Consider the following 16209-nt stretch of genomic DNA (forward strand, 5'->3'; position numbering starts at 1 on the left):
GATCATCCAGATCGCACTTCCTCAGTTTACTCACGAGGATACTGTGGGAGACAGTGTCAAATGCTTTACTGAAATCGAGAGAGACCACATCTACTGCTTTACCATCATCCATACAAAAGAACAGTAAAACACACGGAGGATTAGCATGTGAAAGAAACATGTTGCAATTATGTCAAATACTGCTTTTTATATTTTATTAACAAGCAAGCATCCCTGGAACTGGGTCTATATAAAAAATACTTCATTAACCAATCAGAATACAAGGGAGTTATATAAATTTATTTTATGCAACATTGATTAGTTTTGAAAATCCCCATTTTTAATGTTTTAATTTCATATTTTATTTTAAAAAAATCACTAGAAGGACACATCCCACAAAAATACAATCTGTATCTGCTCTATATTTACAGATAACTGGTCACTATTAAGGCATAGATTTAAACTAACATTTTTATGTAGCAAGTCAAATGTTTGTGCATAATATAACACTAACAATACGGTTTGCTGTACTGTCATATTCCCTTTGTGGAATCACAATAAGTGAGAATTTTTTTTTCTTCCAGTGTGTGCTTTTTTTGTGTGAAGCCCTATTGAAAAATAATGTTAATGGGAAATTCTTCACTTTGGTGTAGATGATATAAGCACTGCTCAGCAAAAGACCACATCAACTTAATACTGTAATAAAATTAGTTTCTGAGTATAGTACTGTCTAGATACGTAGTAGGTACTTAAGAAAGACTAAAAGTCCAAGAGTGTAAAGGCCTTTTGATGCTTTTAAGTTTAGGCAAAATAAGCAAGAAGGGGTTGCAGAAAATGCTGTATGAGATGTTGCTGAATATCTATTTCATTAAAAATATTTTATAAAATTAATATGACTGAATACAATTTAATTTGCAAACACTGGTCTTGCAAATGCAAGCACTTAAATGACTGCTTATCTCTAAGCTCATAAGTAGTCCATGTGAATGGAACTATCTACATGCTCAGAAGGAAGCACAAGTGTAAATAGTTTCAGAATTAGAAGCTGTGGCTTCCACAAGGGTTTCCATGAAGTTAGTCTTGCCCATGTAACACACATACACACAAATATCTCAAAGATATGTGAATATTGACTTTTGGCATTTGAGCACAGTAACATTGATGTGAACAACTATGTGCACACAAGATGCAGTTTTCTCCATTTGGCTCTGCAGTACAATTTTAAAACCAGAGGAAGCTAACCGCTACTTGATCTACAGGGGAAGTCACCCAGCTATACACTATTAAGTACATATAGCTGAAATGAGTACTGAGCAGTTATTTTTTACTAACCACAACAAAACTTCGTATTATTGCTTGATCGTCTATGCCCTCAAGTAAGAGTTTCTTTAAATTCCTTTCATGTGTGCAAATTTCTCTATACATTTTTTTGCATTCTCACCTTAAAAGAAAGAATTATCCATGGAAAGTGTCAAAACTATTTCTCACACATTTTTGCATAAAAACCAACTAATGTAAATGTTATTCTAATGCCTTCTGTTAAGAGCACTTGACAGTGGTTTATGTCTATCTCAAAAGACTAGTACACTGAACATAAATACTACATTACGTAGAGGTAATTCACAATATTTCTGATGGGAATGCTTTTTGAAAAACTAATGCTTGGAAACTTCATATTGCATTGCAGAAAGAGGCACTTTATGAATTCCTTCATTATATCAAAACCCTTCATAAACCCATAACAAGATGTCTGTAAAGACAGAGGAATAATATTGCCAAATTCTTTGGACTTTCACAGTATAAGAATACAATAGTTAGCTCCAGCTGCTTATAATATGGACTCCTTCTGTTGACCATAACTTGTTTCAGAAACAGTTCATCTCCAGTTTTAAACACTTCTGCAGCCGACAGTTACAAATCTAGATTGAACAAAACAGATGCTATCACACCTATTTCATGTGAGTTGCTTAATTGCTGCATGCATAGTCATGTAAGTAATATGTGTCATTTATTAAATGGCAACAGTGCTGTCTTGTCAAATTAGATTAGTTGTCTGTTTAATCAAACTGACAGCCCAGAGCTCTAGTTTGATGAATGCCTTTCATTCTCTACCATAAATCTGCAGTAGATCAGTTTAATCTGTTACGTATTGTATGTGTATAGAATCTAAAAATAAAAGTCTGATATAAATAAGTGTCCTTTAGTGACAGGGTACTAAGAATAGCCCTTTGCTTTCAGACAACCATTAAAAACAGTTTTAGCATAATAGGCAGCAGTTAAATATGATGTCTGCAAAGGGTTAATATTGCAAGGTCCATTTTGGTCTTTCATTGCATTTGTTACAGTGAGTGAGTATTATTGCAAGCAGCATTAGACTGCTTTATGAGAGTGTAATAAGACTGGTCCACTACCAAGTGGCTTGATTTTGGAACAATCTCTTCAGATAACTACTGGCGAGACAGAGAGAAGGGAAAATCTGCATAAGAACCAGTTTCTAGTACCATTACAGTGAGATGTGACTTAATGCAGAAACACCTGAAAACAATTTGATTAGTGACAATATAAAAATTGACACGGAAATGAAAGAGAAATTTCCACAGGACAAGAAATCAGAACATGTAAAGTGCAGAAAGACCTCAATAGTTATTTTAAGCAGTACCAGAAAAATTCATCTTGATAAAACCAAAATCTATGCTCTCTGGCATCCCAGCTCTTCATTCTTCCTTCATTCAACAAAGCAAAAATTCAGTGCATACATTATAGTTATAGGTAACAAAATACTAAACAAAGAACCCTATATTATTATTATTGCAAATTCTGTCCAATCTACATGAGTATAACGTAACCCACATTTGGTGTTTTGAAAGACAACAGACAAAATACTTTGGTCCTTGACACCCAAACTCCCAAAGTGCAGAGGGTGGTGTGCAGTGAAGGCTGTCCACAGGATTGCCATGCCCATCTTTACAGCTGACTTTCTGAGCCACAACTTCCTGCTACCAGCGACCGCTGACACTAGCAATGTCCGAATGATACTGACGCGGCAGTCTTCCACTAGCTCCACCTTCCAGGAATGAGGCACGTATGTTTGATGGATCAAAAAGCTTTCTTCGGTTTTTATTCAGTTCTATAAAGGCCACACACACAAAGAAATCTTTAATCAGAAATTAATTTTAGTATTTTGATCTAAACCAAAAGTAAAACTTCTATTTAAGCAAACAAAATATTTTATATACAACAGTATGAACTGAAAATGTCTACAAGGTGCGTGTTCAATTTAACAGTTCAACAGGAAAGTAAGAGTGCCAGCTTAAGACTCATAGAGGCTGCTTGGGATGCAGGCAGCTACTTGGTGCAATTCTTACTTGGCACTGGTACAGTCTGGAGTAGGTAATGTTTTGCAATATTGACTTAGATCAAATTGACATAGCTGAAATGCTTTAGAAAGGTTCTGTTACAATACTCAAAGGCCCCAGCCTTCCTCAAGGCACATACACACAATGTATCGCTGCAGTGCAACCATGCAATGTAAACTGAGGTGACAGAAAAGCTTATTAGCATCTTGATCATTTCTCAATGCACAATTCCGTACTTTAAACACAACACTGAAGCAATATTTTAATAAGGACTTTCAGAAAAAACAGATGTTCATCTCTCCTTCAAACATGCACACGAAGCTTCTATTAGCAATTGCTCATGCAAAACATTTTTCCTTTCCCCACATTTTTATTCTTGTAAACAACCTCCATGACAGATACAAATCACTGAAAGATTGCATAGATTTTCATGACTGCTACTGAACAAAGTATTTTTACCCTCTTCACGCTGTCATTTTCGATTCCTAAAAACATTCACTAGTGGCATCAGCAGAAGAGATGCAATTGGGAGAAAAATGATCTAGTGTTACAACGAAGCATCTGAAGAGAACGCTTCATCTGAAATAGATTCATAGCCTAGACAATGATGATGGAACACTCCTACGTAATATGAAAACTCATGGTATTTATTACAATTAGAAAAAATATAGTTAGGCATTACATACTACAACATATTGTAAGGAATTACATTTGGCCTTCATCTTTCTGCACGTAGGGTACAAGACAACCTTTTAATTAAAGTGGGTTGGAAAAATTCCAAATAAGAGTCCTGTGTTTCTTTTCAAACCTATACATTTTGTAGGACCAACTAGCCTGGTGGAGGGGCGGGAAACAACCCACAAGCAAAAAACCAAACCAAACCCAGTAAAAACGGGTTTGTAGTGACATTCAGACTCTGCAGAGCCTGTAATCCCAGAGGTTATAGGACCCACAGTTTTGGGGTATAAAATAAAGTTCACAATCTACTGTGAAACAAACTTTCTGTGAAGCTCCAACTTTACGAGTGGATAGAGAACTATGCAACTGAAATCTTATTCAGTCACGAGAAAGGTCTACAAAGGCTGGGTTTAAGTGCCTTCTGACAAGAGGCAAGCCAACATGACCTCTGTGTACTAGATTCCTACTTTTCAGTTTTACCAAGATCCTTTGTCAACTATAAACATACAAAACAAGTGAGAAAAATACAAACAATGCTTAGAATCAACAGATTATAATCTGTGCTATTTACCTGAGATTGCAAGCAGCATTTTTCTTCTGGCACCAAAAGTAGTAATTCCCAACTCTTTCAAATCTTGATCAGTAAGAGTAAGGAATGTCTGCAGATCAATCTAGAGTAAAAAGAAACGGGAAAATTATGCAAAACAAGTCTCTTCCCCAAATTTATGACATAAATGTGGTTTAGAATATATGTACAACTTTTTTTCCTATTGCATTTTACGGTTAGTCTGCCGAGCTATTCTTAGCATATAAACAGCAATCACTGCTTCCCAATGGCTTCTTCACATCATTCCTCAATTTGCTACTCTGTTTCCAACAGACAAGGAGAAACTAAAAACCGAGCAGTTTTAGAAAAGCATAGAGACCAACTCTATTTATTTGTGACTCTTGAGACTGACTATGTACTACAATTGCTACAATGTACTTTGGAATAGCCAAGCATATGTGTTTATAGATACAGGTAGGTGCTTCAGACTACAGTGTGTTTGTTAGAGGAGGATCGCTCAACTATTGGTGATGCATTTGAGTTAAAGCACTGAGTATTTCACAGCATTCCAAAGTGTGTCCAACCATGTATGTTTGTGGTTTTTTTTGCTCCCAGTGCAATTCACAGAAATGTAGTGGAAAATTCTTCAACTTTCACTCTGGCCAAATCACTTGGCTCATTACACTTAATCAGCAACTCTTGAGGTTGCTGATTATAAAAAACCACCTCTCAAAGAGAAGCCATCTTTAGTGTTAGAAACCAACACAGCTCTCTCTCCTTTTTAGGCAGAGCAAGTGGCTAAGATAATACGAAAGGACTGATGACTAGATAATATGGGTATTATGGAACACGGAGGAGAGTACAGAGGAGATGAACCTGAGGAACTGTACACAGAGTTGAGATACAGCTGGATTTATTTGCTCAGACAGAGGGTTGATCTTGCCACTTTCAGACTGGTGGAAGGCAAACCCATGTTGGTGTCTATCCCACACCTGCCAGTGCTTTGCAATCCAAAAAGAGTTCATTAGCTCTCATGGAGCCAGTTCCTAAGCACTTCTATGCAGTACTGCACGGGAACATAATTCCCCTGCAGCACTTCAGCAGTATGATTAGAGAGAAACAAGAAATGCTGGCAGGAAATGCGCCAGATCCAGCAGCCCTTGGGCTCAGACAGCAGCAAAACACTTTGGTGGACTCAGGAGGTTCTGAGAGCACATATACATGAGCAACTTAGTGCACACGAGAAGGTACAAATTTGCCTCATGTCAACCCTTGGAATAGTGTAGTACGCACTTTAATGTGCCCCTGGTGTGCACAGTTTTCATCTTGTGGAAGCAAATCTGAAGCTAATATTGGCACACCAGTGCAACTCGTGCAACATGAATGGAAAGTCCTCTTGGAGTTTGTTCTTCATGACTGCATGCATAGTTCTCTTAATGACATGGCAATCTGTGCAAAAAAACCCTTTGTGTGCTCTTTTAGGAGAAAAAATGCAGGCGCAAATCTGAGACGAGCGACTGGTGCAGACCTTGCTGCTGATAATGATGCAAAGTGGACGTATGGGTCCAGAACACAGGAAGATGCCAAATCTAACACTGGTCCTTCCCCTGTACCACGAGGTACTGACACACCCACTAAAACATCTGTTTTGCTCCCTAGTATGCCCAGTTCCAGTGGTGTGACACTTAATTCCAAGATACAACTATGGTCCTTTTAGGACAAACTCAGTGGCTCTATGTCTAAGCCAGTAAGTCTTGCAGCTAGACTCACCGTACTTTCGTGACACTGTTAAATCTGTCACCTGAATAAATAATTTGCAGACAAGCAAGTTGACTCTATAGTATTCCAAGGATATGAAATACTACCACTTGGACTAAACTGAGATTAGTTGGTGCGAACATGGAAAGCTCCCAGAGATGACTGGCTACATGTCCCTGCTGGGACTGGATCAAAGGAAGTCCACTGGCACACAGGGGAAGAGGTGAGGGATGAATGGACGTGAGCCCAGCATCAGCCAAGACAAGACTTTGCTACCGAACTCAGCCTGGATTTCCGTAGCCTATATGTGAAGTTGACCAAAAGCTATTAAATTCTAGTTAGCATCCTAGTTTACAAGTAGGAGCCAAGGTTTAAACTTCCTTGAATAAAAAAAAAAAAAAAAAAAACAAACAAACCAAAACCACCCCATAGTTTAACTCTTGGTTAAGCAGAAGTTAAAAGTGCAGGACAAAAAATGTACTCATGTCCAGGCTGCTGTATCTGGAAATTGTAAGATATACGATACAGATTTGAAAGAACAGCTCATGAAAATCCTGTCACAAAGTGAGACTTCTTAGTGACTTTAGTCAAGACACAGAACAACTACTGCTGGAAAACATGCTACAAACACAAAGGTATCTTTCAAAGGAACACTAACCTCTTGCTGCTGGAATACATCTGTGTATTTGCCCAAACCAAGTTTGCTGAACAGCTCAGGAAGATCAGATCCCTTAAACAAACTGTTCAGGTTACAGCCATTGCTTCCTGTCAGCGAGGAAATGCAGTCCATGTAATTGCTGCTACTCAGATAGTGTTCAGCTGAAAGGGAAGAAATGCATTTTCAGTCATGTCAGAGAAGTGCACAATTTTCTGTCATATCAACATTGTATACCATTAGATCATTAAATTAACAAAATATTTAAATCATTGTTATTCAGCAAAAAATGCCTCTCAGTGGTCTGAGAATGAACAGCATAAAGCAAATTTTTTGGTTAATTAAGTTCCAGTGTTTGTTTTCTACATAAAGAATAAAATAATATTATACGAACTGTATGTACATGGATACAAGCCAGGAACTTGTACAAGGCAAAGAGCTGCAAGACCTCGGTGCTTTTCTTCCTCTTAAGCCCTTTCCTCTTTTCTCCAGTGAATATTGCTGGAGTAACTCCCGGTAAAGAAACTACCTAACAGCCACATGATTTGGCTATTACTTTAGTAAAGTAGAGACAAAAAATAAATGCAATAGTTTTATAAGAGACTAAAGCTGGAAATACTCTCCCTGTATAATTTTAATTTACATTCCTAAAAGGTATATCTTTTAAAAAAAGTTTCCAGGGTAAGGTTCTTAAAAAACCCGAGGAAGCCGATTTAGCAGTGCAATCCCTTTCCTCTGTGCCTGCATACTGATACTATGTAATCACATATTATAATAATTATTTTTCCTCATGCTGTTTAAGAAGAGAATAGCTCCCAGGGAGTGCATCAGGCATTTGTGTAGATGGGGCCATTGTAAGCGCTCCCTTCCCTTGTTACAGACACAGGAAAGACTGTGACTGTATAAGAGGCTTGCAGAAAGTAAAGGATACCTCCCACGTGAGTAAAATTAAGATTGCCCTAGAGATGCAATGGCTTCCACTATAGAATGCCAACAGGAGGTGAAAACTGCTATTCTTCACAACTGGCTATGCTACACTTCTTATTTTCTGACCATCGACTAGATAGAAACATCTGCGGATTTACAGAGCCTGGAGGATTTCGATCAACCTCAGCTCCATTTTGGAAAAGAGTTTTAAAAATAGCTAAACCATTCAATGTTAAAAATGTGAACATTAAGTTTAACAAATGAAGCAATAACTAAGTTGATTTTTCAGACTTTAAAAGGTGGTGCCTCAATTTCTTCACTATCAGAGTAAAGATAACACTAAAAATACCCAAACAAATTCATGATCCTACACTTGTGTCAGGTGATGCAAGGTCATATACTGAAAACTGAATATTAAGGAATACTTCTTACTGGTGCAATCAGGAAGCATTGTCTCAAAAACAAAGAAGAAATTTAACACTACTACACAATTGTGTCAAAGACAACTTACATTTTAGTACTATGGGACCTATACATTAAGGTATAAATACATTCGTCCAGCCAACTCATAGCTGTTTCTTTTGTCCCCCCTCCACACATTTCATTCTCTGGGAAAGCTACAGCTTTCCCCACCACCAATGTGTTCACATTTCTAATTTTCTTCTAATGCACATGTAAATACATTTTTAATCCTTATTTATCTTGATTAACCTAGAGCTTCCATTTTTGTCCAATTAGCTCTGAAACATCAAGGGCTTGATTCCAAATATAAACTTTTCATCTCATCTGTTCTGTGAATACTCAGAACACAGTATACAGCCTTTCACAGCTGAACTAATGTGCTTCTTGTGCTTCTGAAAATCATGAATAATTACAAGCATACCAACCATGAATATTTTCTCTAATTGAAGCTATACTTTCTTAGGATGTCCAACTTATACCATCTGAGTACTTTGTAGTTAATCTGGGATTTGGGTTTTATTCACCCTTAAAAGAAAAAGGCAACAAAAAAGACTACAAATAGCCACAGTAGTTATCTCCCCATAACACAGTTGGTTAGTATGGACCACTGTTTTATACCTTTATTTTTCACTCTTTCAGAAAGGCACATATTAAATTATTTAAAAACAATGAAATTAAGTTTCAAAGCGTTCAACCAAGGTGACATTTTAATTTGTTAAGTTTTAAACATTGTTTTAAAAGTAATTACAAAATTTACTGCCTTTATCCACAGAAACCCATGTTTAAAATCATGTGCTAGGCCGTGCCAAACATATGGACAGTCTTATTTTATCACCATAAAGAGAATCATGCTTTAAAATTCAATATCAGCACAGATTATGACTTCTCCACCAGTGAGCAAACATCCCAATAAAGACCTAGCTGTTGTTATTGCATCGATAATGGAGCAGAACAATAGTAGACTAGAAATAAGCTTTCATATAGGTCTGTTTTCAGTACACCTTGAAAAACCCCTTCCAAGAGAGCAAAGAGCTTTCAACAAGCATGTCTTACATTTAAAAAAATTCCTGCAAAGTCTTCCTTTTGGACCATGTTTCATATACTGTGTTAACACAATCTTGCATATGCTTTCACTTTTAATATCTCTAAAAGTTTACTTTACAGGTGCTAGTAATTTAAATCCTTAATGATGTCAGGAAATACTTATATTAAAATAAATATTAATTGATATCAATATTATTTTTTTCAAAAAACAGGTCTTAAGAAATTAACCTGATTTATTTTGTTTCCTTTTGGGGCTGCCAATTGAGGAGACAAATTCATTATGAGCTGCAGGTCCAAGTCCGTTACGGTCTCTCCAGTTATCAGATTCACTGCCACCTCCCAGGTGCTCCCGACTGTTGGACCGCGAGAGAGACATTGATGAACCCTACAAATAAAAAAAGAACTTTAAAAAAGGGCAGAAACAGGAGTTCGATTGTGACTCAGATGTTTTCTTTGAAGCAGCTCAGTTACGAAAAAAAAAGCAGCTCTTAATGCTTGCAAACCTTCTTTTGTCAATTGACCATAGTCAAATAATTGCAAACCCGACACAAAACCAGCAGGTGTGATTAAAACATATGTAGTTTAGAGATTTAAGCGGAAGTTATTTAAGGACCATGCTTCAAAATAAACTGCTATTTCCAAGTTTTTTTATAAAACGTTCCATGTTATCAAATTCCCACACAAATTCAAGACAAAGCAGTCTATCAACTATATCCTCTCACGAGGAGAACATAACAGAACATCTCTCTGAAGATAAGTGGATCAAGTATACAATCCTTGACAACAATATTGTATACAATACACAATTCTGCAATGGTTTATAAATTTGCAGATTTTTTTAAAAATAGCTTTTCATATTCCTGTAAAGTAGTAATTATCAACTCTCAGCACTATGAGTCAGAATGTTCCAAAATAAGGCAACAGTATTCCTTGAAAGCAGCAGTTAACTATGGAATTGAGTGGGGATGTAACCAAAAATAAGAGGGGCCTTATTGATAAAACACACTTACATGAACTAAACATGACAGAACCAAATGAACAATTTAATTCTATACACTTGCAAAGTCCAACTGAAAAGCCTAACTTATGAGGAAGCAATCTCTTCTACTATTCAGGAAAATTGACACCACTGAAGAAAAAAAGACAATAGCTTGTCACTGGCAAAATTGGGAAGATGTGAGCTCTGGTTAGTATAGCTTCGGGAAATGAAGGGAAGCAGGAATTGACTTCGTCTTACAGAAGAGCAAGAAGAGACAGGGCCTCCAAATTATGTTAGATCATAATGAAGGTTAAGAGTTGTGAAGTAAAAATATGTCATCCAGTGCTTCTGGAAAACTGAATGCACAGTAAAATATCACAGTAAAGATGAAATATGTTTGGTGAGCTTATTTTCAAATTAACTTCCCAGCAACTAGACTATAACACCAATACTACATTTGGTCAAAGGCTTCAGCACATGACTCTCATCAAACGTGCATGTGTACATAGGAAGTGTGGCGGTACTACCTCTAATACCAATGTTGTTGAAGATTGATAAATAGAAGGACACAAGGAATCCAAGATTTTCAGCTTCCCCAGATATTTCCACAATCGCTCATACCAAACAAAGGAAACAGGAATCCTAACACACTGTCGTTTCACTGGAGAGAGCTAAGCCTGTGGTTTGCACAGGTGCAGACTCCAAGTGATGAAGACACAGTGTTCTTGGTTAGAATGACATGCCTGCTTAGAGACTTTTAGCAGTGCATTATGGTCTGGGGGAACACCCCAGCCCAGATCAATCAGTACAAAATGGTATGTAAAAAAAATAAATTTAAAAAAAAATCACATATTTTGGTCATAGCTTTTTCTCTCCCCTTAGTTGTGGCTGCAAGCCCATTACGTGTATTCAAACCTATTACATGTAATTGAATGACACAAAAAGTTCGCATGTAAAGTGGGGAACACCAAGGCACATTTTTACCATGGCTGAATATTTATTTAGCACTAAAAGACAGGTACATCCTAGAGAAAAGCTCTATGAAGTCCCAGTCCCGAAGAGACATGCCATTTACATTTTACATAAGTAGGACAGAAGCAAAGAAAAAGGTGTCTCTGTGGAAGCTGGAAAAGATTACAGCAAGCAAACACACTAAAAAGCAACTTCAGAATACCTTTGAGAAGAAAGGAACATAAATTCCCTGCAATATTCCCATGGGGAGACTCTGAAGAGACTTGCTGGACCCTATGGCTGCCTCCTGCCTGGGAAATTTCTGAGCCCAGTGAATAGTGCAAATAGAGTGAGCTCTTCCAGTTGTACAGCTTTGTCAAAAGAAGATACAAAGAGCTGCAGCCATGTCTTGTTCTAACATTCTGCTCCATCATGTTGTGATTCACATTATATAGTTTATCTGTTATATACACATTGCTTTAATTAGATTACAGGATTTCTACCACTTGTGTACAACTATTGAGCCATTTGTTCCCATAAGTTGTTTTAAGTTTCTTTAAACAAATATATTTTCAGGAGCAGACTTCTATAAAACTAGAGTAACATTTATAAAGTGGATATAATTTTGTGCTGGATTGAGTGTATTCCATATGCCTTAATATTTGCACATGAAACATTTTTCACAATTAAAAAAAAATTAGAACCCTAAGAGGAAAACTAAAAAACTTACATGCAAGACTTATTTTTACAAAAGTTCTACATTTCTCAAGAGAAACAAGTGTATCATTCACTAGAAATAAATTTCCATCACAGCATAGCTTTTTTATACCTCATATGTAGTTGTCATAGATGGCTTGTATGATACATGATTTGCTCTTCTTAGTTCCTTGATAGTTTCTGCAGGCATAGATTTAGAGAACCCCAAACCACTCCATGTATTTGTTGGAGTTCTCACTTCCGTTACAACTGGCTTCTTTAGCATAGCTGAAAAATTAGAGATAAATTAGTAAATCTCAACCTTAGCAAAGGTCCTGAGATGATAACCCTGAAGTCATGTACGCTAACAGACTTCAACCCACCAAACAGTAAATTCTAAACACCTCCACTTGCTACACAGCTTGAATCCTACCCTTCCTTAAGGCAGTTTACTCTGCCAAAAGATAGCAAAACCCCATAGGGCTGCAAGGATGCCAAGAGAATCCTATCTCTTTCAAAAAGAGGGGTTTCTGGGTTTTTTTGTGTAGGGGTATTTGGTTTATTTTTAATAAGGTCAAATACATGGTTAAGTCCCTTATGAATTTTGTAACTTAATTTATCCCTGAAATAAGGGGCAAGTATGCCAATATGACAAACATCTTAAAGTTTAATTTGCATCCAAATAAAATCAAGCATTAAAGCTGTGAGGTCTCTGAAAACAGCATGGATTATTTGCACATGGATGTACTCACACAGAGTATCCCATCTGCAAGTCGTTTGTACTGTATTTTATACTATGTTGGTACTAGGAAATTTTTGGAACATGAAAACTAATATACAAATGTTTCACTATCAGCTTTCAGTTTGATTAAAAATCAAATTACAAAACTGAAACTTCAGAAAATTCTTTCAGCTGTATACTAACAAACTTTCGCAAGTCACTGCTTATCCACATACCTTTGGTTGCTAATAGCTTCTTCTGTTCATAATCAAATGCCTGAAAATTAAAAATGCAGACAACAGCTTAATTGCCATTCTAACCAAATGTCATTCCAGCACTCAGCTATTTGTAAAAAAAAAGGTTTTGAAAGTGGCCAGTGAATACATCTAGGAGAAAACTGAAGAGCTGCACAACAATTTGACAGTAGTCCAGTGAGAGACTTAGTTACTTAATGCATTCACTCAAACACAGATAAAAAAGATTTTAAATAACTATCTGATATTTATCTGAGGCAGCAGCTGTATTTACAAACTGGCAGAATTTTTCAGTAATTTTTTTAATAATACATTTTTTTTCAAATGTAGTTTTTCTTCCTTAATTATCTGTTCTTAGCATTTAAAACATTCCTCAACAGTACAAAAAAATATAATACATATCTTAGGCAGCAAATCTAGGCACCACAGTTATTTTTAGTAATATTTCAAGTTTAGTTCTTCTCCATGCACTCATCTTCTGAAAGGAAAAGAACTCAAGTTTTGAGAGATTTTTTTAAAAACCCTTGTATTTGCACTACCTATTACAATGGAAGACGAAATTTAAATTCCCCTGGTTAAAAAAGTTACCCTTGTTTGAATTATGGATTATCAAGTCTAAACATGCACAAAACTACAAAAAACGCAGTATTTAGCCTGAAGCATTAAAATCACTACTTGAAATAACTAGAGGAGTAACTAAGGAAAAGGGCTGCAAAACATTAACCTTAATCTTGTTCCACTACTCCATGCAGTCCAGTTATGCCCACACACTGATAGATTTAATCTGAAAACTACTGTTACTACTGCTTGACAAAGAGCTAGCAGGATCTCTCTCTTTGGGGAGATTTAAAGTAACATGGAAGTAGTTTATAGCACAGTAGTAGGCTGCAGTTAAACAAGTAGGAAAAGTACAAGAAAAAAGGAGTGTGTGTACAGATCCATATTTATAAAGCAGAACCAGTGTAGTTACTCCAGTAAATCCCACTGTATATGAACCTGAAGCTATAGAAAAAAAATTGTGTTGACACTGCTTATGGGAAGTTGTAAAGTGTCTTCTGTAGGTACAATTCTCTCTTCTCAAAGCAATAGAAGAATTTATTTTTTTTAACACACAAATGATGCTTGTGTAGACTAATATAGCCATTCAATTTATTCTGTACTTAAATTTTTCGTATTCAACAGAAGCATAAGGGCTTTTTTGGTCTTCAAGACTTTTGGTTGACAACCCACTCTTCAGTTGAAAGGGTTAATGACTTAGCTGGAAAATGTTTTTACTGAACTGGTAATGGCAAGTCAGTCAACAGTCACCTTCACATTCCATGGTAATTCCACTTCGCAATTATCAAGTTTTGTGATAGATTTGGGTTTATTCAGGGAAACTTACCTGCATATTTACATATGATGGCTGCGTAGCTAGATGTGCTCTTTCAGAGTTCTGCTGGGCAGCTGCTGCTCTCTCTGCTGCCCGTTCACTTCCAGGAGCCTTTTTATCAGCCACGGGACTTTCAGAAGCACTCAACTCTGCATCCGAGAGCAGCCTCTCTGCAGTACTGCAGGAGCAAAGTCAGTATTAACTCCAGTTTTCTTTTTTCACAAGCAGTGAAAATTCAATGCAATTTTGATAATTGAGCTTTACCCTGAGAAGTCTGGTAGAAAAATTCAAGAAATACCGGTACACAAAATCTCGGTGGCCTTTTTCTTTCTTTTAATTTCAAAAGTCTTAGCTCTCCTTTACCTGCTTCGCTGACAGTGAAACAAAGCATGTATTCCTGCTTCCTGCATTACCAAGTATGAGGTATAGTTTATAGATCCAGATTTGAGCTGTCTGGTATCTGGAATTATCACACACGATCCCTACACAGGCTGACTTCATACCTTGCTCAGGCCAGCAGCTCAGCAGTTATAACAGACTGATAGTAGTAGGATACAGAGATGCATAACGGGGACTAAGAAAGTTAACATGGGTCCTACTTGGTTTTAAAGCTTCAACAATTGCAGCCTCATGTGCCAAAGCACCTCCTAGTGTAACCTTTTCTTTTTAAAAAATCAGCCACGTATGAACTCTTACTTCAAAGCAAAGTGAACCACGCTTTAGATGCTGTGGACTGCCCTAGAAAAATGCCCTAAGGAAATTGTGAGCTCTATATCCTCAACAAAAAGAACAAGACATACAAACAACTGAGTGACATACAAACAACTGAGTCTGGTTAGCAGGAATCCTTGGATTTCTAAACTATTACAATGGAATGAAAAAACTACATATCATAGGTTTAACAGGGTAAGTAAATGAGGTAGAAGAAAACATGCATCTCAAAGGAATGATGATAAACAGTTCCCAAAATGAAAAATGAAAACACTACTTAAAGCAGATCGGACAAAACATTGCGTTAAGCACAAGACCTGCATTGCCAAGACATGTTGTGACTCACAAGAGCCTTTCCCACCGCTGTTTCATTTAAAAAAAACAAATAAACAAAAAAATCATAGAGACAAGAGTTTGAGAACATGCTGTTATGCCCTGAATATAATTTTCTCTAAGAAGAAAACAGCCTCAGGTACACACAAAAGGAAAAAGGCTGTCACTTAGGAATTGTTCTCAAAGCAATCAATAAAAAAAGGAAAGTGCGAAAATGTATCCTTTAGAAACAGGTAATGAAAGTTCCTCTGAAAAAAACCTCCACTCTTTTGTGGGAGAGCAAACACATTTATTTTCTTCAAACCAAGTAAAAATACTGAGTGTGTTCAAAAAGCATTCAAAGCTTGCAATTATCAGACAAACTGGGGGGTATATTAATGCCCAATGTGATTAAAAATCAAGCCAAATTTAAATCAGCTCTGAGTATTTTTTGACTGAACCACATCATCTACCTACAAAAACATGTTAAGTATTTTTTGCATAGCAAAAGTTCCATTAATCTGTATTTGTTCATTTAACTTACTGTAAGTGAGAGTTTTTGGTGCCTTGCAGTAATTCAACTGTTTGTCTCTTAGCACAGGCCTGTTTGGAAGAGCTCATCATCTGCTTCAGATCACTGGTATTTGCTGAATGGGATGGACTTCTTGGCATGCCCACTTCTACAAAAGCATCATTGCAACCTACAAGACCAACAAAGAGAACACTTAAACAAAAACCCTTCTATGTTCTAGTGAATATACTGAAGGAACGACAACTACAGAACAAAACCTACTCTCCTCCTTACAG

The 16209-nt window shown here is 36.7% G+C and overlaps 1 protein-coding gene across 1 annotated transcript in view; it reads right to left on the minus strand.

The window, feature by feature from the left end:
- Positions 1-2975: 2975 nt before the first annotated feature.
- Positions 2976-16209, minus strand: part of BICC1 (BicC family RNA binding protein 1) — a 30642-nt gene continuing 17408 nt past the window's right edge. Inside the window, exons 13-20 of the mRNA XM_010078418.1 lie at positions 15947-16103; positions 14392-14557; positions 12990-13029; positions 12166-12320; positions 9635-9791; positions 6977-7137; positions 4585-4684; positions 2976-3106 (exon numbers count right to left, since the gene is read on the minus strand). Of these exons, the coding sequence (XP_010076720.1) occupies positions 2976-3106; positions 4585-4684; positions 6977-7137; positions 9635-9791; positions 12166-12320; positions 12990-13029; positions 14392-14557; positions 15947-16103 (1067 nt within the window). The remainder of the gene's footprint in view (positions 3107-4584; positions 4685-6976; positions 7138-9634; positions 9792-12165; positions 12321-12989; positions 13030-14391; positions 14558-15946; positions 16104-16209) is intronic.

Source organism: Pterocles gutturalis, unplaced genomic scaffold (genome assembly GCF_000699245.1).
Source record: "Pterocles gutturalis isolate BGI_N339 unplaced genomic scaffold, ASM69924v1 scaffold53518, whole genome shotgun sequence".
Taxonomy (NCBI): Eukaryota; Metazoa; Chordata; class Aves; order Pterocliformes; family Pteroclidae; genus Pterocles; species Pterocles gutturalis.